The sequence below is a fragment of the Leguminivora glycinivorella genome, chromosome 20, assembly GCF_023078275.1.
Source record: "Leguminivora glycinivorella isolate SPB_JAAS2020 chromosome 20, LegGlyc_1.1, whole genome shotgun sequence".
NCBI classification, from domain to species: domain Eukaryota; kingdom Metazoa; phylum Arthropoda; class Insecta; order Lepidoptera; family Tortricidae; genus Leguminivora; species Leguminivora glycinivorella.
This window is the reverse complement of record NC_062990.1, coordinates 2,379,470-2,407,074: the sequence shown is the minus strand read 5'-3', so window position 1 is coordinate 2,407,074 and position 27,605 is coordinate 2,379,470. Positions and strand designations below refer to the sequence as shown.

At 37.1% G+C, this 27,605-nt stretch overlaps 1 protein-coding gene across 1 annotated transcript in view; it reads right to left on the bottom strand.

The window, feature by feature from the left end:
* LOC125237067 (irregular chiasm C-roughest protein-like) overlaps positions 1–27,605 on the bottom strand; it is a 245,446-nt gene that overhangs the window by 121,563 nt on the left and 96,278 nt on the right. The window contains exons 2-4 of the mRNA XM_048144010.1: positions 13,595–13,882; positions 7,736–7,886; positions 6,679–6,759 (exon numbers count right to left, since the gene is read on the bottom strand). Of these exons, the coding sequence (XP_047999967.1) occupies positions 6,679–6,759; positions 7,736–7,886; positions 13,595–13,846 (484 nt within the window). The 5' untranslated portion in view covers positions 13,847–13,882. The remainder of the gene's footprint in view (positions 1–6,678; positions 6,760–7,735; positions 7,887–13,594; positions 13,883–27,605) is intronic.

Genomic DNA, 27,605 nt, shown 5'->3' with positions numbered 1-27,605 from the left:
CATCATGATAACGGAAAAACAGAAGAAGGCGGCTTTTTCACGCCCGTCGGCTGCTTTCACTTTCAAATTAAAAAGGTAATCACGGTCTTTATCCTGTTCAATATAAATCTAAGCATATAATGATTTAATTTTTTTCATCATTTCAGCCGTTAATTACGCCACTTATCCCGGTCCTGGGCGAATCTCATGCAAAAGTGCCCTGCAGTTTTTCGAATGTCGTCCACCCGACGAGCCAACGGATGCCAGGCGCTTCTTATATCCGAATGCGGCAACCATTCTGTCAATATTTTGGGTCTACGTGCCATCACTCTGCCTGGCAACATGTACCACCCAAGTTACTTGTTAGTTATTATTTTATGATACAAGTGTGGAAAGTAGATTTTATTCAAACGAACACTCGTGATCTTCTGTCGGTGATTTTTAAACACAAACGAAGTGAAAAAGAAGCTCATTTTAACAGTTACAATTTTATTAAAAGTTAAAATGTTAGTCTTACAGTTATAACCAAAAATTATATCATACAACTTTTTATACATATTTATTGCAATTCGAGAGCAAATAAGTGATAATTATTAGCTTACTGTGCAGAAAAGTAGTAAGAAATGTGCGAAAAAAATATACGTATTTATATATTTTTAGAATGAGAAATTATGTATTGTAAAAAAACAGGACATTTGTCAGTGTTTAAATGATCACAGGCACCATGTAGGGCCATCTTACTTTAAAAGAGGATATCAAGAATAGAATAGGATAGAATAGAATGCATTTATTCGTTAACACAGACGTCAGACACACATAATAAACGTTACAAAATAAGAAGACTCATTAAGTGTTGTGTTCCTGCCGGTGAGTAAGGCAGCCAGAGCTCAACGAGGGTGCGGTGTGTTGGTGACGGAAGGACCTATGGAACTAAATTGTCCTTTGAGTCGTCGGCAACAATCCTCCTTAGAACTTATACACTCCTTTATGCTGTGTACTTAACACATAAACCAAGTTTCTAATGGGTTGGCAACGCGCATGCTAGTTGCAGGCGTCCAAACGGTGACCGCTTTCCATCATGATTTTTGCCACCGACGTAGTATAAAAATGAAAAAAACATAAACTAGAAGTGCTACGAAATGGTCTAATCTCATCATAATTGCTGGCGACTTCCAGCGCTCATACTGGTATTCCCATATCTCTGTAGGGAATATTACAGTGTTTTAAATAGGCATGGAATGCTACCGGATCATCTAAATATGGTTAAGATATCATTATTCCATTTAACACTAATAAAACTCTTATTACCGCTTACTAAGACCGCATTTTATATGAAGAAGGCGTAGTAAAATATACTGTTAGAATATTGCAAACTTTCTTGGTAAAAAGCTAGTAAATGAGTAAAGGATTTTAATACTTAGTGTAGCATAGTAAGGTTGGTTTTAATATGGAAAGGTTGAAGTGGAACTATGATATATGAAACAGTTATGATTATGAAACATTTATCCTATATGGGAGCGTATTGAGACTTTAACGTATTTAATGATAGAGTAAAAAGATGTTATTTGTCGAGTACTAAACTAAGCTTACCTAGAAGATTATTATCACATGACTTGTGATAACCGTACTAGTTCCAGTAGTTTCTGCTCTTGGCTTTGTCTGTGTGGATTGAAGATACACTACCGTCAAAAAGTTTAAGACCAAACACGATATATGCAAATAATCAACATTTCATGAAGTTCCTATGAGAATATTACTTTTCAGTACCTACAACCGACAAAATAAAGCGTATAACAATTTTTAAAAAGGGATCATAATAAGAAATGAAAGCTAAACGCTTTTCTCATCGAAAAATCCTCCTCGACGCTTTTTCACTTCCGAGCAGATTCTTGGCATTCTTGCTATAAGTTTGTGTAGCGTTTCTTGGCTAATGGATTTCCACTCGTATTGCAGTATCTCCCATAGAGCTGTTGCAGATGTCGGACATTGTCTTCGGACTCTACGGTCGAGTCCATCCCATAAAAGTTCGATCGGGTTAAGGTCTGGGAATTGCGGTGGCCAAATCATATTTTTTAACACACCTTGGCGTTTTTTATTGACTGTGTAGCTTCTACAGATCTTTGCTGAGTGTTTGGGATCGTTGTCTTCTTGCAGAACAAATGGGTTGCCGATCAATATATCTGATATCCATAATTATAACACTAGAAACAAAAATAAGCTTGCCATAAAGAAGTTTCGTGTCCGTAAAGTACAGAAGTCATTTGTTGGGCAATGCATTCATTTTTATAATAAGTTACCTGACACTGCTTTGAGATTACCCCTCCCAGCTCTTAAGAACTACTTAAAAAAATCATTGATGTTAAAGGCTTATTACAGAGTCGAGGACTATTTGACAGACAAACATGCATGGCCCGAACCAGAAACTACAAAAAACGAATAGCAATTAAAATAATTGTATTATGTATAGAGGACACAGTTCAGATAAGAAAGCACATCAAATATTTTATATTTTATGTTGTGTAGGTAAATTACATATTTAATGATATTGAGATTCATATTATCTTTTTCTTCTGTGACAATTTGATATGTTTTCTCTGAAGAAGAACGACGTATTATTAAGCAATAATATAATTTATTGAAATTAATTTCCATAGAGTACCTAGTCTGTTCATATTCTTTGATGAATACTTTTGCATGTTAAATTGTATCTTGTTATTTAATGCATGTTAGTTATAAGATGTAATGTTTTGAAAAGAAGTTGCCCGCCGAGTTTCTTGCCGGTCCCATAGTGGATACCCCCCTCCCAACTGAGGGGGGACTGAAATCTTCTCGAGGCTGAGGCGTAGGGTTAGAGCCGGCGTAGCTTTATTTGACGTTCATATGCGCATTGTAATATGCCTACTTGAAAAATAAATATTTCATTTCATTTCATTTCATTTCATATAAGAAGAATAAGAATAGTTTATTAGTAATAAGAAATAATTACAATAAGGTTTATTTTGTCCTGTTGCCCCACACTAGACTAAGCCTGTCACGTGGTAGCCAAAATTAAATGAAAATAAATTTGTTATTCTACTAACGTTATTACAAATCCATCCTGGTTTAGTGGCTAGTGAGTTACATGCCAAAAACTAGTGACGACGCCTAATCTTGGAGTGGTAAAAGCGGACCCTAGGCCTCCATGACTTATGAGTCATGGCGAAGCCAGGATATAGCAAGGAGGATGATGATTATACCATAGATTTTGGTCAAAATCAAACCAGATATGAGAAAATTTATCTCCACAGTATTCAGAATTTCACTTTTGTCCCCATATTTGATACGTAAAGTCCCGTCAATACTGCCAAACATGCCAAAATGTCAAACGCACCAGAAGCGAGGCGAAACAAAGTCACGGTAACTCCTTTGTGCACTGATCCGTAACAGCCTTTATATCGTGTATCGTAGTTTATAACCAAATTACTGTAAGAATTTGCATTGAAGTTTTTCGTGAATTCTGATTTACCTTTGAACTCAAATTTGTGATACAAACCGTCTCGTGACTAAACTTTTTTAATCTTGTGTGCGAAATGTCTTTTGATATTTTGAAAGGCCTTCGATTTTCGAGCAAAATTGGATCTACTTACGTACCATCACGCTGCGTCGAAATAAATAAATAAATAAATATTATAGGACATTCTTACACAGATTGACTGAGTCCCACGGTAAGCTAAAAAGGCTTGCGCTGTGGGAACCCAGACAACGAATAAAATATACAAATATATATACATAGAAAACATCCATGACTCAGGAACAAATATCTGTACTCATCACACAAATAAATGCCCTTACCAGAATTCGAACCCAGGACCGCAGCGTAGCAAGCAGGCCGGGTCACTACCGGCTAGCCCAGACCGGCCGTCAAATATCGAGATTCGGGAACTCGACAAAAATCAAAAAGGTCTACATCCCGGTCGATAAAGTTTTAGAGTACCTAATTAAAAAAAAAATTTAAAAACCCCCGACCGCGACACAGTGGACCGATTTTCATGAAACATGGCTAAGAACACCCGACTAACTCAGCTTTCAGACAAAAAAAACTAAATCTAAATCGGTTCATACGTTCGGGAGCTACCATGCCACAGACAGACACACACACAGATAGACAGACACGTCAAACTTATAACACCCCGTCGTTTTTGGGTCGGGGGTCAAAAAATCCCCGCATCCAAAATCTAGTTTTTGCGGTAGGTTACCAAGGTATTTGGGCAAGCTTACGCTTCCTAAGCGCACCATGGCTAGCTAGTTCTCTCTATCGCTCTTCTATAGTTGTAAGGCAAGGACAAATGGCCAAATCAGCTATTAAGCGTCTGGAGAAAATATGGAGGAACCGCAATATCAAACGCAGTACAAAAGTACGCCTCATGCGCACACTAGTTTTCTCCATCTTTCTCTATGCAGCGGAAACTTGGACATTAAAAGAGCAAACGGTGGCCAGGATAGATGTGTTCGAAATGTGGTGTTGGCGTAAAATGTTGGGAATTTCTTGGACAGCACGTCGCACTAACGTATCTATTCTACAAGAGCTCAATGTCAAGACTCGCCTCTCTGCTATCTGCCGGGAGAGAATTATAGGCTTCTTTGGCCATTTGGCCAGACGAGATCCTGACAGCCTTGAGAAGGCGTTGATCGGCGGACCAGTGGAGGGCCATCGTAAAAAAGCCGGATTACCCACGCGCTGGTTCAGCACAATAATAAAGGTCACACGCGTTGGGCTCCAGGGATCCTTTAGGAAGGCAAAAGATCGGCCTGAGTGGAGAGCACTGCAACGTACAGCGACTTATGGTGGTCACGACCCTCAGTCATGAGGTTTCGACGAAGAAGAAGAGTTGCGCGACAGAGCCAGACTGCGTTTCTGTCGGTAGCTTCAACGATTGTCACTTTGACCATTTCACCACAATTACATTTGACACTGGACACTGACAATTTTGTGCCTATTTCTGATTTGATAAGTAACATTGTCACTAACTAACCTATCCACAAAATTAAAATTTTGAAAAAACCCGCGACCGCGACATAGTAGACCGATTTTCATGAAACGTGGCTAAGAACACTCCCGACTAACTCAGCTTTCAGCCAAAAAAACTAAACGTAAAGCGGTTCATTCGTTCGGGAGCTACGATGCCACAGACAGACACACACACAGACAGACAGACAGACAAACTTATAACACCCCTGCGTTTTTGCGTCGGTGGTTAAAAAGCGCTGGTAGCCTAGCGGTAGGTACGTGCGACTTTCGTTCCGGAGGTCGCGGGTTCGAACCCTGGCTCGCACCAATGAGTTTTCGGAATTTATGTGCGAAATGTCATTGGATATTTGCCAGTCGCTTTTAGGTGAAGGAAGACATCGCGAGGAAACCGGACTAATTCCAATAAGATCTAGTTTACCCTTCGGGAAGGTCAGATAGCAGTCGCTTTCGTAAAAACTAGTGCCTACGCCAAATCTTGGGATAAGTTGTCAAAGCGGACCCCAGGCTCCCATGAGCCGTGGCAAATGCCGGGATAACGCAAGGAGGATGATGATGATGAAATAACATTGTTACTCAGCGTCAGTCTTTCCTTGTTGAACAGGCAATGAACGGCAAAGTGTCATTTGTGAAATAGGCCACAGGAACGAAAATTCATTTTCGGAGCTTCTGATAAATTCTCATTTTGCCAGACGCGGTCCGAAACAAAGACTAGTATTAACTCCTTTGTGTTCTGATCCGAAGCGAATATCGTGTATCGCAGTTCATAGCCAAATGACTACAAACGGGATCGAAATGACAAGTTTTGTGCGGATATCTGATATGTCTGACTTCAAAGCGGATATGCATTTGTGCAAGTTGGGAATGGATTTTGGAATTTTCAGGAAAACTTTAATGGAACAAAAGAACTTTGTTTTCTTATTGGGAAATATTAATTCCACTAAAAAATTGCAGTGGGTCACCATTATGAAGACAAAATTTCTTCACTATGACTGATGATTAAATGAACGTAAGATCTATTTACTTATTTTAATACTAAAAGTATATTTTGATTTTTTTTATTATTTAATTATAGACAATATTTTGTAAGGGTTACCATTCTGAAAAACAATATTATAAGTATTTAATACGCGTTTTTTGAACTCAGAAGGTACTCATTTACTCTCCGATCCTGATTGATGATCATCAAAACTATTTTTGGGGAGACCGAATGGGCGCCGTTCTGCTGGTCACCCAAAATATCGTTGGGCGGATGTGGAGGTAGACCTCCGTGAGCTCGGCGTCGGTGAAAGCTGGCGCGATACCGCTCAAGACCGAGCAAAATGGCGTGCTCTTGTGTTGGAGGCCAAAACTCATTTTAGGTTATCGCGCCAGCCAAGTAGTAAAGTTTTTTTTGGATTTGAATTCTTTTTATGTGGTTTCCACTCAGAATTGCGAACTCTTCCAATTCTAATAGGAGAAAAAAAATCTACCAAGGTTTTTTCCCATTCTGTTATCATTTTTCATACATTTTGTATAGCGGTAACGGAATGGAAGGTTCGAAAAAATGTATGTAAATCTTGGGACATTTTACTTCTTCTATCAGGATGGAAAGACCTCGCGATACTACCCTTGTTACGAAAAAGTGGACAACTTTGAAAAAAATGGCCCAAGTGGTAAAACTATCGTTTTCTATTATTCTAGAACTCACTAACCTCTAGGTCCGGAGCTGACTTGGCACTGGTACAGGGCATCATCGTCTAACGTGACTTCTCTGATGTCCAAAGAATAGTCGCCTGCAACAAAAATTACAATTAACAAAAACATTAAGTAACAGCTACCAAAATTTATTGATCACATTTTAGATATAGATAGAACAATACCTACCTAAGTTACTTAAAATATGTAAAAAGAGTGTCACTTTTCGCCAATAAACTGCTGTGCAGTTTGGTGAAGATTTCAATCGTAATTTGTGTTATGTGTTTTCTGTAATAAATCTATTAAAAAAAAAGATACTGTCCTGCCGGCGTATTATGATTCCAATTTTATCAGTTATCTATGTGGATAAAGTATCCCTCACGCTTTGGCATGTGTCTCAGTGTGAGAGTGATAGATGTCTTATCAACGTGGATTATTTTCCCCTAATTTGTTCCCTGTCTCTTTCTCTCTCCTTAACCCTATCTCTTTTAAGTCCATCTTCTTCAATCTCTTATAACTATTAGACAGTGCTAGCAGTGCTCTGACTTATGAAACCGTGGCCTTTTACTCTTCCCTTTCTTAGTTTCCTCATTGAATTCTTCCTCTATCTCTCTTTCCAAGAATGTTTACTTTTCCTCCTCATTCCTTTCTATTTCTCTCTTTCTTAAAATATTCCTTCTTTAAGCTCTTCAAAAATTCTACTGTTGATTTTCACCGTTGTTACTATCCTGATTTTTTATATTTTGTTATTTCAATGCGACAACGTCAGGAATAACAAAGATTTGAAATACGTACCGTCTTCATCACTGCCAACCATCTTGTATCTCTCATAGCCAGTGAGATGTCTATGTGTGCCGAGACCAAAGTTGTCTTTGGTCCACCACTGTTGACCACTATTGTTCACCGCTCGTCTAGTTCTCTTCAGACAAACATAACAGTGCTAGCTGTGTCTTGGCTTGTCTTATGAAACCGTGACATTTTACTTTTCCATCTCTTTCCTTGAGTCATTCTTTCTCTATCTCTCTTTCCAAGATTTTTTACTGGAATAACTAAACAAAAATTTGAAATACGTACCTTCTTCATCACTGCCAACCATCTTGTATCTCTCATAGCCAGTGAGATGTCTATGTGTGCCGAGACCAAAGTCATCTTTGGTCCACTGTAGTTGACCAACTTTGTTCACCACTCGACAGGGTAGCGTCACCCTTGATCCTACCACTGCACTCTGAAATAAACACAATTTATATTTTAACTATAAAACTCCCGTGAGACTCATACATATTTAAAAATATTTTAAGCGGGTTACTCACGTATTAAGTCGATATATATAGTATGCGTCGCGCTCTCGACATGTAAAGGCGGGGTCGCTACTCTTGAGAAAGGTTCTCGAAATTGAACCGAAATATGTCGAACGCTATATCGACTTTATACGTGAGCAACCTGCTTAAAATATTTTTAAATATACAATTTATATTAATAATGGCGCCTGTAAGCTATGTCACCACAGCAGTGGCGGCTGGTGGAAAATTTCTGCTAGGCAACACAGCAAAAAGAAGCCTACCTTAACATTAAAGTACTTTACTAGTAATCAATTTTAGGCAAGCCGGTGGGAACCGGCTTGTATGGACCAGCCGCTGCTGCACCACAGTGACATTGACACTGAACACTGACTAATTCTGTGCCTATTTCTGGGTTAATAATTAATATTGTTATTGTTAATCAGCGTCAATATTGCCTTGTTGAACAGGCAATGAACGGCGAATTGTAATTATTGCGAAATAGGCCATTGGTAGCTGAGCTGTAAGATCACTGGGCTGACGCTCCAGTGGCCGTGGGTTTAAGTCCCATCTAATACTGTGTTTTTTTTTTTATTTATTTCCAACTTTCAACTATTCATACCCCTTAGTGTATGGCCTTAGTGGACGATCGGAGCGGAGCGTTTACACTACGAGTAAGGCCTGAGGCGTGCATGACAAACAATTGAAGCCCATACAGGGTGTTCTGAGTCGACGCTGCAGGTGGACGCATGCCCTGCCGAAATTTCCGCTCCGATCGTCCACTCACAGGTGTCACTTACACTAACGCCGTGTCTTGCGTGGGCGACGGTCGCGCGACCATCGCCGTCGCGTCTCATACTTCCATATCGATAAGGTTTGACTTCGTATGCGTCGCATCGCCGTCGCGCGACCGTCGCCCACGCAAGCCACGACGTTTAAGCACATTTTTGTCAAAATTCTTAATGACCAGTTTTAAATTCTTTTTTTATTGAATCTCCTTGTGTATCGGACTACGAGTAGATTGCCTGAAACCGTCTGTCCTCTGAATTCAGAATGCATTGTTTATTTTTCGACTCATTAGTTTTTATTCAACGAAAAACCGTTATCCACGAACATTCACCGTGATCGTTTTGAAATGGAACTCGAATACGAATTGCATTTATTTAAAACACATTCGTTTAATTTCTCATTTTCTATTGCTGTTTAATGTGCGATCCGTGTTCTGTGTTTCTGCATTATTTTTAAACGTATTTTTTTAATCGAAACTAATTAGTATATTCCAGTACTTACAGATTAAAATGTCAGTATAATTCTCTCATGATATAGTATATTTTTTAGGATAGTCAATGAATGAAAAGTAATAAAAATGTGTTATTCCAGAATTGTCAAAAGCTATTTTATGTCAACCAAAAAATCAATAATAAAATGATAATAAAACATTTATAAACGTTAACAAAAATAAACTAGTTCTTCAAAAGATAAACAGTCTTTAGAGCAATATGGTCATTTTCATCAAAAATTGCAAATAATGATAACTAAATTACTACGAATTGAAGAAGACCAGAAATGATAAAACGCCTCATCCTTTTTTTACAAAAAAAAAAATCGAATTGCTCCGATTTTACTAAAAAAACAAGTAAAATACTTTACATTACATTTTTATTCACAAAAATCCTTTTCCATCCCAAGGAAAGAATTTTTAATATGGCCGCTATATCGATACGCTGTCAACTACATGTTTAGTTGATATTGGTAACGTTTCGGGCTAGGGATGTACAGAATAATCGGTATTCGGCCATATCTGCCGAATACTCATACCCAAATTTGAACTTAAAAACCCCTAAGACCCTTCAAAAAGTTGGATCTATCGCATCTAAACCTAATTAGCTAAGTCCTGTCTTGTAATGTTTACACTACTGGATCCACTGGATATCAATTGTTTATTTAAAGTAATATTATGTAAAAGTTTAGTTCGACTAAACTGATTGAATAAGACATGTAACTGGGCCATTTTTTTTAAAGTTATCCGCCCCACTTTTTTTGTAACATGGTTATTTTTTACGCGACTTATACTCAGAATCGAGAGCTCTTTCGATCCTGATAGGAGAAAAAAAATGTCCCAAGATTTCCATAAATTTTTTCGAACCTTCCATTCCGTTACCGCCACACAAAATGTATGAAAAAGTGATAACGGAATGGGAAAAAAACCTTGGGACACTTTTTTTCTCCTATTAGGATTGAAAGAGCTCGCGATTCTGAGTGGAAAACACATAAAAATTTCCAAATCTAAAAAAAAGTGGGGTGGACAACTTTGAAAAAAATGGCCCAACTATTGTTATCAATAGATTTTTCATTTTCATTTTCATTTGTCCAAACTACTTATTTTAAGCAGCAAAAATTTAAAAAAACCTACGACATTAGTGGACCGATTTTCATCAGACATGGCTAAAACCACTGCCGACTAATTCCGCTTTCAAACAAAAAAAAAACGAAATCTAAACCGGTTCAGCCATACAGTTCATACGAATCGTAGCCTACGATGCTATGGACAAACACACAGACATACAGACACGTCAAACTTATTTAAATGAGGTTTGAGGAACAATAATTAGTTAGAAATTGCAATTTTCTCAAGATGTACATTCGTGGGCTCACTGCTAACGAGTTATAACAATAACGTATTATTAACCTTCAAATCAAGAGTGAACAGGCATCTTCTGGGCGAGCTCACTCCATCGTAGGCCACGTCTTTGCCTTTGGCTAGTCTGTGGTCAAGAGTAAGCCCATTTATAATTAAAAAAAAAACATATTCACATCACTCAAGGGCTCACACCCAAGGCTCACACTCTCTTATATCTTATTTAGGCTCCCACCCAAACCTAATCGGGATCCCACCTGAACCTATTTGAGCTCACACCCATTCCTTATCGGGCTCCCACCCGAACCATTAGATGTACACTTTATGCTGAGTATCCGGCACTTCGGCAATGAGACCGAATACATACTTGGTATTCGGATAACCATTCGGGGCATCCCTAACTCGGGCCGTATAATGGATGTTTGCAAATTCCTAACAATATTACATACTCTGGTTGGATTTGACTTCTTGAAAAGTGTTCCAAGATACTAGAGAAGTTATTTATTTATTTTCACCACACCAACTGGTAAAGGCTTACTTTGCTATTCGAAAACAGATAGCAAAATTGCATTTTATCCACAAGAGTGCAAAGTAATTTCATACAAATAAAATTTGTTTGAAAACTTGATGTACGTCGTAAGCTGGATGGTAGAATTTACCTACAAATGATGATTTTGAATCAAAAATATTGAATATATTGATAGATATGATTTAGTTTCATGTTTTATTATATAGTCACTATTTTGTTTGTGTTGGTGTGGTGAAAAATTTTGTGTTTCACTCGGTGACAAAGTTTGTTTAACCTTCGTGCCTTGAAACCCTCGCAACGCTCAAGATTCCATTTTTTGAACCACTCGCTACGCTCGCGGTTCAATATTGGAATCTTTCGCTTGCTCGGGTGTCAATATTGGCACGTGAGGTTAAACAACAACTTTGCCCCCTTGTAAAACAAATAACTATTATTTAAAATTTATAATTTTTATGTTTAAATGTTTGTTTATATGTAAAATGTGTGATAATAATGATAATATGGATTTTTTTATCTGAAATAAATGAATTTTATTTTTATTTTTATTTTATTTATTTATTTTTTATTTTATTGCAGAATTAACTAAACTAAATTTCCGGGTCAGTTCAGATTCAATAAGTACATTCTGACTGTCGATAATTTTAGGATTGATAGAGGCATGATTCGTGAGGTTTACAGTTTACAATTCACGAAGGCTATTTTTAAAATATAGGCTCTAACAACAAAGCAAAAATTAAGGGCTAGGCGTTAGGCTATGGGTTAGGTACTCCAACCCACTTAACCCTACCAGGTGTTATAACACCGATTCTTTTTTTTGGATTTTTCTAGTGGGTAAGTGACAATATACCAAAATATCCCGAAAAATCCAGGGGTAAGATTTTTTGCATTTAGGGTTAAAAATTATAAAGTCTTAAAATTTTTAATTTTTCATACAATATAAATATTAATTTCAATTTACACCATTATTGTTGTCATTGACGTTATCTGTCACGCTTTAGACAGCAAAATTCGCAACATATTACCTGTTAGGAAAAACGTGACGAAAATCAAAAAACAAGTTATTCTAAAAAGTAGCAGTCAGTTTAAGAACAGGAGTCAATCATTTTTTGCTTTAGTTCCAGGGCCAACCCGGTATGATCTTGAAGAATTTTCAGCCTAAATTAGTAATCCACTGTACAACAAAACTTTATTCTTATTTTCTCTTCACAATAAACATAGTGTTGTGTTCCTGCCGGTGAGTAAGGCTGCCAGAGCTCAACGAGGGTGCGGTGTGCTGATGACGGGAGGACTTACGGAACTAACTTGTTCCGTCTATTGTCCTTTGAGTCGTCGGCAACCCGAACCCTCCTTGGAACTTGTACACTCCTTTTTGCTGTGTACTTAACACAGCAAAAGGGAGTGTACAAGTTTCTAATGGGGTGGCAACGCGAATGTGACACTGTTTGAGTTGCAGGCGTCCATAGGTTACGGTGACCGCTTTACATCAGGCGGACCGTATACTTGTTTGCCACCGACGTAGTATAAAAAAAAAACATTGTGCTTCTCCAAAACCCATCAGGGATTAATTCGTTGACCAACACATTAAGATTTCGTCGAAATCGAGCTAAGGGAACTGTCTAAGAATATTATTTTCTACGAAAAACCAGAGAAAATTAAAGTTCGCCGAAAAAACCTGTCCATCATCCTCTTATTATCTTTTACGCTGAATATTCTACTTAATGTGACGGTCTTATGTAAAAGGTACCACATTGTCGCTTACCATAAGGACGAAGTTTGCTCGAACGAATAACCTGTGGCCTTAATCACCACAATGACATTGACACTTGACATTGACAATTCTGTGCCTATTTCTGGGCTGATAAGTAAGATTGTTACTCAACGTCAATCTTTCCTTATTGAACAAGCAAAGCAACAAAGTGTCACTGTCGGTTGAAATAAGATACTGTTAGAACGTTCTCATGCGATAATTCGGTACCTTTTTCTTAAGAACGCCACAAACTATTGGATTTTGTACAAATATTTATGCTAAAATATTTACATACCTACTCGAAATAACATTTTAATTTTCTAGATGTTTTTATTAATAATATAATTTCAACTGAAACAGACTATTCAGTATTTTGTTTTACTTCCCGGTATTATAATGATGTTTACAATTTTGATAATTTCCATATATTAATTTTGACTCAAATATGTTTTAATTGAAATGTCATTGAATTTTGTAAAAGCGTAAATATTTATGGAATTCGCAATTAGAGGTACTGGTAAGATATTTTAATTATAACAGATTTTCAATGGCACCGGCAATATGATTTTAACGTATTTATAAATTATAATACAATTCACAAGATTCGGTCGGTAATTCACAAACATCTTTATAATCCCAAAATCTAAAAATATCCTTTTCTAAATAGTAGGAATAGATCATAAAAGCAATTTACTTAAGATAATTATTTAAAAAAAAAAGGTGACAAAATCAAAATACTAACCTGATCCTGAGGCTCAATAGCAAACTTCTGTTCTCTCGCACAAACACAACTAAACAACAAACAGAACACTGTCCATTGCTGCAACGCAGTCACCGTCTGTATCCTCAACAGTAGAAACAACACATTGGCACATCTGCTCGTCACTCTACACTGTGACTTCACACTAACACTTTTCATCATAACTTTCGCTACCTCTTTGTAACCATTTCTATGTCCATTACTTCTATCGCAGGCGTATGGTTTTCGTGACATACTTCAAATGTATCCATATGTTGCCATGGAGTATCTCTGTAACAAAGAAATGCTAATATTAGAACAATATTGTTCAAGATTTTATTTAAAAGCAGGGCCGAGTGTAGCGCCTTGGGGGATTCAGTATTTTCAGCGAGTATTTTGTAGGTATAATTTAATTAATAACGGGTAGATTAAATTATATACGCTCACGGGCACAGAACCGCCCCTTAATTCTTTAAAGAGAACCTTAACGCTTAAATACTTATTACCAATATACTTTGACCTTTCCGTATTAAGTGATATACCTTATCAGAAGCTTAAGATAAATCGGTCCATTAATAACTCAGAAGGGGCTACTTTTGCGAATTGCACGTCTGGTTTGTAGAAAATCCTTTGTGACTTCCAAAGCAGGGACCGGAACCGCTTACCATAACCGGGGTTTTTCATAGGCTTATTTTAGAAGTTGTTTTAAAAACCCCAACCATAATGGTAACCTTTTGTAAGGGTGACTGTTTGATAGGGTAAGCCTATCTGATACAGTTAACTTAAATAACCTCTAACGAAAACCAAACCCAGTCTTAAAGGTTACCCTATCATTTTAATTATTAAACCGTTTAAGCAACTTTAATCTCTGCGCACATTGAAATTCAACTTATTATTGAATAACCATAGCGAGTACAAGCTCATACGTATCGTCTCTAAACAAGTTTATGTCGATTCAAATAACGTAGTTTTATGTCGATTCAAACAATATTGGACTTTAAAACCTTACACTAAAATTTAAAACATAACTGACCTGAATTATCATAGTGTGTTTTGGCATTGAATGCATTCGTAGCGCGCGCCGGGTCGTTCTATTGTTTATCTATCTTACCTGTGCGTTTCCGAACAATTCTAGTTTTAGCTTTTTAAAGATCAACCTTTTGTTTGGCCGTCGGACCATCTCAGCAAAGACGCTCATACTCGAGAGCAAATTTTAGTAAAGAACTAACTAAAAAAAATATTGTGAAAGAACAAAGCAAATAATTATATCGATATCTTACGATTAGATAATTGAAAACATCTTCTCAATTGGGCTTTGTTAAAAATGTCAAAATAGCTATTTATGCAACAAGTGCGGAAAGTAGGTGATTTCTGATGAGTGTCATATAAGCCGATACGAGTCGGAATTTCGGAAATCATCTTTGCGCACATGTTTCAAAGTTTTCAAACAATGCTTTACTTTGCATTGTGCGAGTAAATAAAAAAACATAATAAGACAAAATACTTTAGTAATTATTAAAATTAAAAGTTATGTTAGTACAATTTTCGAATTTGAAAGACATTGGTTTTATGGGACTTATAATAGTAAAGTTCAAAATAAAATAAAATAATTGAAAATTAAAAAGCACTAATGCGGAAAAGTATTACTTTCCACACGATTTTTATGGGACTGATAGTGAAGTTAAAGTTAAGTTTAACTTCACTATCAGTCCCAGTCATCAGTTAAGTTAAAGTTAAAAGCAAAATAAAAAAAAATGTTAAAAGCACCAGTGAATATTGTGGAAAAGTACCTACTTCTTTCCGCACAATTTTGCTTCATAGAAAACGCACTTTTCGAGCACATACATTCTAATAACTATTTTTATGGGACTAATAGTGAAGTTCAAAATTTAAAGAAAAATGAAAAGTAAAAAGCACTAGTGCGGAAAAGTACTTTCCGCACGATTTTGCTTCATAGAAAACGCACTTTTCGAGCACATACAGTGCTATTTTTATGGGACTGATAGAGAAGTAACAAATTTAAAAAAAAGTAAAAAGCACTAGTACGGAAAAGTACTACTTTCCGCACGATTTTTCTGGGATAGATAGTGAAGTTCAAAATTTAAAAAAAATTAAAAGTAAAAAGCACTAGTGACTAGTGCGGAAAAGTAGGTACTACTATCCGCACAATTTTGCTTCATAGAATACGCACTTTTCGAGCACATACATTGTAATAGCTATTTTTATGGGACTGATAGTGAAGTCCTAAATAAAATAAAAAATTAAAAGTAAAAAGTACCAGTGCCAAAAAGTACTCTACTTTCCGCACGATCTTACTTTATAGAAAACGCACTTTTGTAATAGCTATTTTTATGGGACTGATAGTGAAGTTCAAAATTAAAAGTAAAAAACACTAGTGCGGAAAAGTACTACTTTCCGCACGATTTTCCGGGGACGGATAGTGAAGTTCAAAATGTAAAAAAAAAGAAAAGTAAAAAGCACTAGTGTGGAAAAGTATTACTTTCCGCACGATTTTGTTTCATAGGAAACGCACTTCTCGAGCACACATACATTATAATAGCTATTTTTATGAGACTCATAGCGAAGTTCATAATAAAAAAAAAATTAAAGTAAAAAGCACTAGTTTGAAAAAGTACTACTTTCCACACGATTTTTCTGGGACGTATAGTGAAGTTCAAAATTTAAAAACATTTGAAAAGTAAAAAGCGCTAGTGCGGAAAAGTACTACTTTCCGCACAATGTTGCTACATATAAATCGCACTTTCCGAGCACATACATTATAATAGCTATTTTTACGGGACTGATAGCGAAGTTCATAATTTAAAAAAAAAAGTACAAAACCCTAGTGCGAAAATGTACAACTTTCCGAACGATTTTTCTGGGACGGATGGTGGCCTTCAAAATTTAAATAAAATTGGAATGTTAGTACAATTTTCGAATTTGAAAGACATTGGTTTTATGGGACTTATAATAGTAAAGTTCAAAATAAAATAAAATAATTGAAAATTAAAAAGCACTAGTGCGGAAAAGTATTACTTTCCACACGATTTTTATGGGACTGATAGTGAAGTTAAAGTTAAGTTTAACTTCACTATCAGTCCCAGTCATCAGTTAAGTTAAAGTTAAAAGCAAAATAAAAAAAAATATTAAAAGCACCAGTGAATATTGTGGAAAAGTACCTACTTCTTTCCGCACAATTTTGCTTCATAGAAAACGCACTTTTCGAGCACATACATTCTAATAACTATTTTTATGGGACTAATAGTGAAGTTCAAAATTTAAAGAAAAATTAAAAGTAAAAAGCACTAGTGCGGAAAAGTACTTTCCGCACGATTTTGCTTCATAGAAAACGCACTTTTCGAGCACATACAGTGCTATTTTTATGGGACTGATAGAGAAGTAACAAATTTAAAAAAAAGTAAAAAGCACTAGTACGGAAAAGTGCTACTTTCCGCACGAGTTTAAAATCGGAAAGTAGTACTTTTCCGCATGATTTTGTTTTATAGAAAACGCACTTTTCGAGCACATACATTGTTATAGCTATTTTTATGGGAGTGATAGTGAAGTTCAAAATTTAAAGTAAAAAGAACTAGTATGGAAAAGTACTACTTTAAAAGTACCTACTACTTGCTGCACGATTTTGCTTCGTAAAAAACGTACTTTTCGAGCACATGCATTGTAAACGCACTTTTTGAGCACATGCATTGTTATAGTTATTTTTATGAGACTGATAGTGAAGTTCAAAATAAATAAAAATTAAAAGTAAAAAACCGGCCAAGAACGTGTCGGGCCACGCTCAGTGTAGGGTTCCGTAGTTTTCCGTATTTTTCTCAAAAACTACTGAACCTATCAAGTTCAAAACAAGTTTCCTAGAAAGTTTTTATAAAGTTCTACATTTGTGATTTTTTTCATATTTTTTAAACATATGGTTCAAAAGTTAGAGGGGGGGAAGCATTTTTTTTCCTTTAGGAGCGATTATTTCCAAAAATATTAATATTATCAAAAAACGATCTTAGTAAACCCTTATTCATTTTTAAATACCTATCTAAAAATATATCATACGTTGGGGTTGGAATAAAAAAAAAATCATCCCCCACTTTACATGTAGGGGGGGTACCCCAATAAAACATTTTTTTCCATTTTTTATTTTTGAACTTTGTTGGCGTGATTAATATACATATTGGTACCAAATTTCAGCTGTCTAGTGCTAACGGTTACTGAGATTATCCGCGGACGGACGGACGGACGGACGGACGGACGGACGGACGGACGGACGGACGGACGGACGGACGGACGGACGGACGGACGGACAGACAGACAGACATGGCGAAACTATAAGGGTTCCTAGTTGACTACGGAACCCTAAAAGTAGGTACAAAACCTTGCTTGCTGTAAAAACCTACTTCATTTTATTCCCTTATAATATACTGATGAGTACGAGTAGGTCAATAATTGTACTATCAAATACAGAAACTAAATGACGTACATGTCAAATGGTAATAACTACGCAAATTCAAGTGCATGCGTCTGAGACAAGCTCTATCTATAGCAAACCAGTTTCAATGTAGAAAGACAACAAGGAACGGATAAAGCTTACCATAACTCAATGAAAACAGGTTTTTTCCAAAGTAATGAAACTAAAGGATTTGTTGAGCAATTTACTTGCTTCTATTTTCAACAATTACATTAGGTAGGTTAATTTTTAATAAGGATGGATGGATCTTTCTTTTAGTACATTGAAAATAAATGCTAATTTACGATTCTATTTTTATTCTGATAAATTGCTTTAGGTTTTAAGGAGAATCCTTAGCGAACTGAGATGTGTACTAAATAATTATGCTACGATTATGGAGGTATTTCAACGTATATTTTGAGATCAAACCGGTATCTTTTATAAACGGTGTGTCGACATAAGTTCATCATATATTTCTAAATAATAAAAGTAACATGATTCTAGGCATTGGTATACTAGTCAAACTAATATTTGTTAAATGGGGTGATGTAGTGTCTGATGGGTATGGCCTTGAATGTAGTGTAAGACACGGGGGGTTAAGTTCCCCTTAATTGTTCAACATACACACGATGATTTTTTAAAACAACCGTTCAAATTTGCATAGAGACTTTTGAGGTCATAATGAACGACTTTTATTATGGGACCAATGCTGAAAAAGATGGGTGTTTCTTACATTTCGACTGTCATGACGCTGCTCATTTCTATGGAACAGACTATTTTTTTTCGCGATTTCGGCGTTAGTCCCGTAATAAAAGTTGTTCATTATGACCACAGAATATATAATAGTACAAGTACAGAAGGCCCACTGCTTTGATGTTCACGACATGCCGCCTTTTTAAATGCCTACAAAATTCTTACAAAGAAACGAGCCGCACGTGCGCAGGGCCCGGCGATAGGGTTGCCTATGGATTAAAACGAATTGCTACTCAGATAAAATATTATACTATTATATTCAAATCTTGGGTACTTTCTAGTTATATCTATAGTATTTATATATTTTTGTTTAAATTCCAACATCACAAGCCTTATTGAACCTTTCCGGGGTGCTTATTAATAGTAGATCTGTGTAAAAAATATCCTATGGTATTTGTTTTATTCATGATATCTATTTAACTAAGCATTATTAGCCATTTCACAAGGGGACATCGCATAAGAACCTTAAAAAAACTCGCAACGTAAAGTAACAATAGAACGTGCGAACGTGCGTTCCGTGAGAACGCGCGCCACCCCTGATTAGGCCGCGAACTCGCGGCCGCAAACATGTACTTGCAGCGCGGCGATAGAAACGCGGAGTGAGCCGCCCCTGTTATGACCTCAAAAGTTACTATGCAAAGTTTGCCCAGTTGTCGAGAGGCCCAGTAGCATGCATGTCATCTATCGCATACGTGAGACATATTTGTAACCCCCAACGCAAAAACGACGGGGAGTTATAAGTTTGACGTGTCTGTCTCTCTGTCTGTCTGTGTCTGTCTGTGGCATCGTAGCTCCCGAACGGATGAATCGATTTAGTTTTTTTTTGTTTGAAAGCTGAGTTAGTCGGGAGTGTTCTTAGCCATGTTTCATGAAAATCGGTCTACTATGTCGCGGTCGGGGGTTTTTTCAAAATTTATTTTTGTGGTTATTAAGATTATTGCCATGCCCGAACAGGGTATCATGTACCTACCTTATAATATTTGAATACCATCCTATGTAATACGAACATGGTTGCAGTAAAGAAAGATATGATATGATATGCGAAAAATCAGTAGAATCTCGCTGGATCCCGACTATTTGGCAAACCTAGTCTTAACCCGTATTATGTGCGGTGGAGTAAAAATAAATCATATGAAGCTATTGCAGAAGACGGGAATTCTCTGCAGCATTTTATGGTCTTAGGAAGGAAGTATGACTGAAGGGCTACTAGTGGTCTATAAGAATATGCAATTTAGTTTGAAAATTGGGTCAACTAGATGGCGCCAATATCGATATTTGAAAAGACATTATATAACTCCGTATAGACAGATAAAGTCTAAGAAAAAAACGTACCTAGATGACATTAAACCTTTGGGGTACGCTCAGATAGATGGCGCTAATATTAATATTTGACATTTTAACACATATCAAGCTAAGAATATGGGCCAATTTGTCAAAACTGAGGTTGAAAAGTTTTAAGCCTGTGTCACGAGACGGCAGTCTAATGCACTGTAATAACAAATTTTCCTTCGACAGTAATTCTCTGTACAAGGTGCTCGCGAGGAACCCGCATAACTTGAACCACGCGTTTCGGAGGCAAAAAGAAAGAAAAAATGTTATATGAATTTTAAAATATTTCGCCAAAAAAAAATTTTTTTTTTTACTTTTTTGGACGTATTTTCACATAAAAACTTTTTTATCCATAAAGTTGGCAATTAAAATGAGTTACTTCATTTATTTTTCTAAAAACCAAATTATTTGGAAGTTTTTCTTGTCACATTTTGACATCTATCAATGACTACTGTGAGAATGCTCCACAATTGCGCATCAGCGCCGTTAAGAAACCTTTTCTACTGAGTAACAATACGGAAATGTTTTTTTTAAATTGGCAATAAGTCTGAAACTAGACGAAATCTAGAACAGTTTATATGACATTTTAGTCTTAAAATGTGACCAAGAATATGCCGTTAAAGTTATATGGGTTCCTCGCGAGCACCTTGTATAATACTCGAACCTCTTTGATATTTGTCAATTTACACTTATCAAGTATAACATGTGCCTAATAATTAAAACTGAGATTCAATAATTGTAATCCTTTATGGAGAGATGACTAAACGTAACAGTACTCTGACAGTAACTCTCTATACCTATACTCGATCTTCTTTTGTTGCAATTTGTCAAATATTTTATAAAAAAATGCCAACTCGAAAAAAACTAGATCGAAAACTCATAGTATCACTTCCAAGGAGTCTGATTTGAAATTCCTTAATGCCGTTTCGTTTCCTCTTCCCAGATTCCTCTGCAGTAAGAAAGGGGAAAAGATAAATGTGTAGTTTTCCTTCCGTTTACATTTAAGTAGCTATTTCCGTACAATGTAGACTTACGTACCTAATTCTTCTTTATATTTGGAGGTTTTATTTTGAGTTAGATAAAACAGATCTGAAGATACCATTTCATGCTTATACAGGTTGTTTTTGTCTCCCAGTGAGATTGAAAGTCCTCGTGATTCTGAGTACAATCGACCTAAAAAAAAAAAATTCTCATCGCACTTACGTATTGGCGCGACAGAGCCAGACTACTTTTCGCGGCGTTTCGTTTTCGTTTCGCGTTGCAGAAATGCCATTCGGCTACGGGGCCTGAGCTACCGAGTTTCGTTCGGAATTCTATTTTATTTTATCGTGTTTTTAGATGACTGATATGAAAACTCGAAATTTCGCGTTTCCCATGACCTAAGACTATACTAGATCAATTTTTTACACCCCCACATAACAAATTTCAGCGAAATCGTTAGTGCTGTTTTCAAGATCGTTGAGATATATAAATAAATCAATATACAAGGATTGCTCGTTTGAAGGTATTTTAATGTATGGGATGGTATGATATTCATGAAATAAAACAATGGAAACGGATTAAATCGCGTATAATGAATTTACGTTCGATGTTTCGAACTCTTTACAGCGTTCGTGGTCAACGGGTGACTGAGGAAAAAAAATTACAATGTGCAAAAGCTACCCACATACAAGAAATATTAACGAACCATTACCACAAATAAGGCAGGTTCTAAGGCAGGTTCTTTTTTTTCCTCAGTCACCCGTTGACCACGAACGCTGTAAAGAGTTCGAAACGTCGAACGTAAATTCATTATACGCGATTTAATCAGTTTCCATAGTTGTATTTCATGAGTAACTATCGCGGTAACCGAAGAAATGGTATGATATTCTTATATTAAATCTATGGTCCAAGTCTCGATCTAGCAAGCGCGCTATTGCGAACTTGCTGTCACTTAATAAGTTCTCAAAAATCGACTATGTCACAACTCACCCCTGTCACAGCTAACACAGGCCCCGTAGCCGAATGGCATTTCTCCGACGCCAAACGAAAGCGATACGCCGCTGGCTCTGTCGCGCCAATACGCAAGCGCGATAGAGATAGATATCTACTAGCGCTTCGTTTCGTGAGCGTTTCGTGAGCGATTGTGCCATTCGGCTAGCCACCCAGGTCTCTATCCTTTGACTAGGAAAGCGTTTTTGTAAAAATATCCAGATTAAGAGAGGAAAGCACTTAAAGCACACGAAAGAGACGCGTTCCTACGCACACAGTTTAAGCTCGTGTAGGTGAACGCGTACGATGCTTGCATGAGTGCGATATGACAGGTCAACTGGTCGCTTTTTTGACAGGCGGTAACTGTGAGGTAACCGAGAGTAGGCGGCTCTTTCAGCGGGGAACGGGAGTGGCCATACTGTACGATACTGCTCTTTATTATACTGTTACTAAAGTGAACAGGACAAAGGTTTAAAATATTATAGTGAAAGTACGGAATTGCGAGCAAGTTTTCCGCGTCCCGGATTAGTTTCAGATAACACACGAGGAATAGGAGAGGGGGGACATACTGCTGATGAAGATGACAAATAAGCAGATAAGTACCTACCAAGTACGGTCAACCAATTTGAATCCTAGGCCACTCTAGAACCCTGTCTCATTTAAACCATGTTCTATTTGCCATAAGAAGTCACATAGCAAAGGTTCGAATTCAAATTGGTTGACTGTACCTGCGTGCGTAGCCGAATGGCACAAAAGCTCACGTAACGCTCACGAAACGAAACGTATATATCTATCTCTATCAGAGCATTTCTTTTTTTTTGCCACTTTTATGAAATGTGATATTTTTGAAAAAATATATGCTGTTTCTATTCAGAATCACTAGCTTTTTCAATCCTAGTAGTTTAAAAAAATTGTCCCATACGATTTTTTCTTATTTTGTTACCATTTTCCGTACATGTTGTGTGGGGTGACAAAAGATGAAAGGAACAAAAATGTATGGAAATTCTGGGACACTTTTTGTCTCCCAGTGAGATTGAAAGTCCTCGTGATTCTGAGTACAATCGATCTAAAATTCCCTAAAAAAGATAAAATAAAAAAATGGCAAAAAAAAAACTACTGAACCTATCAAGTTCAAAACAATTTTCCTAGAAAGTGTTTATAAAGTTCTACTTTTGTGATTTTTTTCATATTTTTTAAACATATGGTTCAAAAGTTAGAGGGGGGACGCACTGCTCATCGCTCTTACGTATTGGCGCGACAGAGCCAGACTACTTTTCGCGGCGTTTCGTTTTCGTTTCGCGTTGCAGAAATGCCATTCGGCTACGGGGCCTGAGCTACCGAGTTTCGTTCGGAATTCTATTTTATTTTATCGTGTTTTTAGATGACTGACATGAAAACTCGAAAATTCGCGTTTCCCGTGACTTAAGACTATACTAGATCAATTTTTTACCCCCCAAAACCCCCACATAACAAATTTCAGCGAAATCGTTAGTGCTGTTTTCAAGATCGTCGAGATATATAAATAAATCAATATACAAGGATTTCATTTCATTTATTTATTCCTTACGCCGTGTCTTGCGTGGGCGACGGTCGCGCGACCGTCGCGCGATCGTCGCCGTCGCGTCTCATACTTCCATATCGATAAGGTTTGATTTCGTATGCGTCGCATCGCGCGACCGCGCGACCATCGCGCGACCGTCGCCCACGCAAGCAACGGCGTTATATTGACTCGATTGCTCGTTTGAAGGTATTGTGAAGCGCTGGTAGCCTAGCAGTATGTACGTGCGACTTTCGTTCCGAAGGTCGCGGGTTCGAACCCCGGCTCGCACAGAAAGAGTTTTTCGGAATTTATGTGCGAAATGTCATTTGATAATTTTGCCAGTCGCTTTTCGGTGAAGGAAAACATCGTGAAGAAACCGGACTAATTCCAATAAGGTCTAGTTTACCCTTCGGGTTTGAAGGTCAGATGGCAGTCGCTTTCGTAAAAGCTAGTGCCTATGCCAAATCTTGGGATTAGTTGTCAAAGCGGACCCCAGGCTCCCATGAGCCGTGGCAAATGCCGGCAGGAGGATGATTCTCGTTTGTAGGTATTAGATTTTTTTTTTCTTGTGTGACTTCGAGTTGACCTGACAGAGTAAACAAACAACTGCAAATCCAAACTCCTGCGCTCTGCCAACTGATCCACCAAGGCTTCAACCAAGCCAGCTAAAATTACCAACATATTGGTCAATGGTAGGTACTTGTAGCGACATCTACCGTAAGAACAAGAGTTTTTCCACTTTTAAATTTATTGATGTACGCGTACCTATGATTATTTTAAACAATCATCATCATCCTCCTTGCGTTATCCCGGCATTTGCCACGGCTCATGGAGCCTGGGGTCCGCTTTGACAACTAATCCCAAGATATGGCGTAGGCAATAGTTTTTACAAAAGCGACTGCCATCTGACCTTCCAACCCGAAGGGTAACAAACTAGACCTTATTGGAATTAGTCCGGTTTCCTCACGAGTCACGATGTTTTCCTTCACCGAAAAGCGACTGGCAAATATCAAATGACATTTCGCACATTATTATTTTAAACAATATCATGATAAAACTTAAAAGCTTCATAACATTTTCACTCTCAGTATATTTTTTTATTAGTCGTCCTAACTGTCGGTGTGTAGTGTATAATTATGAGCAGCTTTTCTCGAGTAGCCGTAATCCGGGATTCTTCGTATAGAGCAGTTAAAATTAACTAGAACCTGAATATCGTTTTCTATTTATATTAATACCAGCTTTACTAGAACTGGGAATTTGGATGACGCCTGATGAAGATAAAAAGCAATAATAATTCAATTTGAGCAAATTGCTAACATTAATTCAACAGGCGCTGCCTAAATAAAATCATATTAAGGGTGGAAGTGAAATAATAATTCACATCTCGAAGAATTTCCGTATTTTTTTATACCACATCGGTGGCAAATAGGTATACGGTTCGCCTGCTGAAAAGCGGACACCGTAACCTATGGACGCCTGCAACTCAAGGGGTGTCACAAGCGCGTTGCCGTCTCATTAGAAACTTAAAAATATCATTTTACCAGCTTTTGCCCGCAGCTTCACTCGCGTTAAATTCCAAAATTTCGGAATGACTCACACATTTCGACCCCCCCCTTTTAGGAAAGTGGGGGGTCAGAAAGAGATAAAAAGTGGCTTATGTCACTCTCCATACCTTCAACTATCTCCACTTCAAAAATCACGTCAATTCGTCGCTCCGTTTTGCCGTGGAAGGCGCACAAACTAAAACACACACACACTTTCCCTTTTTTTTTTTACTTCCCATTTAAAATATCAGTATGGATACTTTCAAATAGCGTTTATGTATAGCGTCATTCTAGATCTATGATTACATCGATAAATGACCTAGCATCAATGGAACCCTGTTTATCCAGCTAACCTAACTGGTCCTAAGTACCTAGCCAACGTCAATCGCTAACGCTTCGTAAACGTATCACTAGCTCTCTCTATCCCTCTTCGGCATTTTCGCGAGAAAAGATACAAAAGCTTTTTTTTTATAGATGTTTTTCTTACTCAGAATCACGAACCCTTTCGATCCTTTTTTAGTGAAGAAAAGCGTCACAAATTGATTTTTTTCACTTCGTTACCATTTTTAACCCCCGACGCAAAAACGACGGGGTGTTATAAGTTTGACGTGTCTGTCTGTCTGTCTGTCTGTCTGTCTGTCTGTCTGTCTGTCTGTATGTCTGTATGTCTGTATGTCTGTATGTCTGTCTATCTGTCTGTCTGTCTGTCTGTCTGTCTGTCTGTATGTCTGTCTGTCTGTCTGTCTGTGTGTGTCTGTCTGTGGCGTCGTAGCTACCGAACGGATGAACCGATTTAGAGTTAGTTTTTTTTGTCTGAAAGCTGAGTTAGTCGGGAGTGTTTCATGAAAATCGGTCTCCTATGTCGCGGTCTGGGTTTTTTTTTCAAAATTTTAATTTCTTCAAACACTTTGTACAGTGGTTACAAAGTAGAAAGTATGCAAAATAATATTAAATTTTGGGACCATTATTTTGTCTCTTGTTTTTTGTCCTAGATCGAAAGGGCTCGTGATTTTAAGTAGGAAAATCATAATCTTCATAATATAGAAAATAGTATTTTATACAATCGTGATATAATACAAAGCTTTTCAGTCGAGTACCAGGTGTAGGCCACGAAGCTTGCTGAGTGGTCTAATAGTACGGTATGAGAGTGAAAAGCTTAATTATATCACTATTGTATACAATACTTTTTCTACGAGTCATCATCTTCATCATCAATGGACGGAAATATCATCATTCATGCAAGTTAAAATTAATGTTAATAGAGTCGTTCACCGTTTTATCAACATCGAATTACCTAGCAACCAATTGTTTGTAATAACCGTCTCTGATTGGCCGATAACGCGACAGATAAAAAAAATGTGTTTCAGATGCAGGAAAATTTGCCAGGTATCGCAAGTTAGTATATAAATTGTATGAAGTTCTATTTTTGAAATTATTACAGTTAACTAAAGTCAACTATAATGAGCTTATTATAATTGAGTCGGAACTGCCATAGAGTATCCAACACTGAAAAGTTAGCACTTATAGTTTAGTCTGTGGTATCCTAATTGACAGATTACAATCGACTAGTAGAAAAAATATTTTTGGTGATTCTTCTCGCAAAAATCAGAAATACCCTCTTATGTAGTTGCGCGAATCCAGACTGCGTTTTGATCGCGTAGCGTCAGCGATTGTCACTTCGGCTAAACTTACCAAGTGGCGACTGATGTTATAGTACTATCCCTTTCCATCTGACTGCGTCTCCATTAGCATGAAAGAGATAGCAATATGTCTTCAGTGGCCAGTTAATATTGCGGCGAGTATAGGCCGGCTTGTCTAACAGTTAGACGTTTATCGGATAATTTCCTCCGAGACTAGTGGTCGCATGTAATTAGTGAGTAAATAGCGCTGTTGGACTATAGTGGTCGAGTAACTGCTACAAAAGCCTAGGTTTAATCGACCCAAGCTAATTCTGCACGCACTATACAAATACAGTGTGGAAGGGGTTTTTTTTTATCCGACTACGGCAACGCAAAAGGAGGGTTATGATTTACAACAAATACAAATACAAATAAATACAAATAATTTATTAATAAAAACATAATTGTACAGTGATTGTTCTTAAAGGCTAAGAATTGTTATACATATAAGAGATGTTTTATACAAATGCCTGAGCTAGGATAGTTCCTGTGTTTCAGGCAGAGGAAGGACTAAATTAGTGATTTATTTTTTAATTATTCACTAAAATAAAACTTATAAGAAAATAAACACAAGACTTATTTTCGTAGATTCCGAACTATTACATTACATATATATTCATTGTATATTCAATAGGTAATTATTTTACAACCATAAGTAACTTTTCTGTATCATCGTACGTCATATTTTGCAGGCCTCGTCGTAGAGCACTTTTACAACAAACATAGCTAAGTGGATATAAGTCTA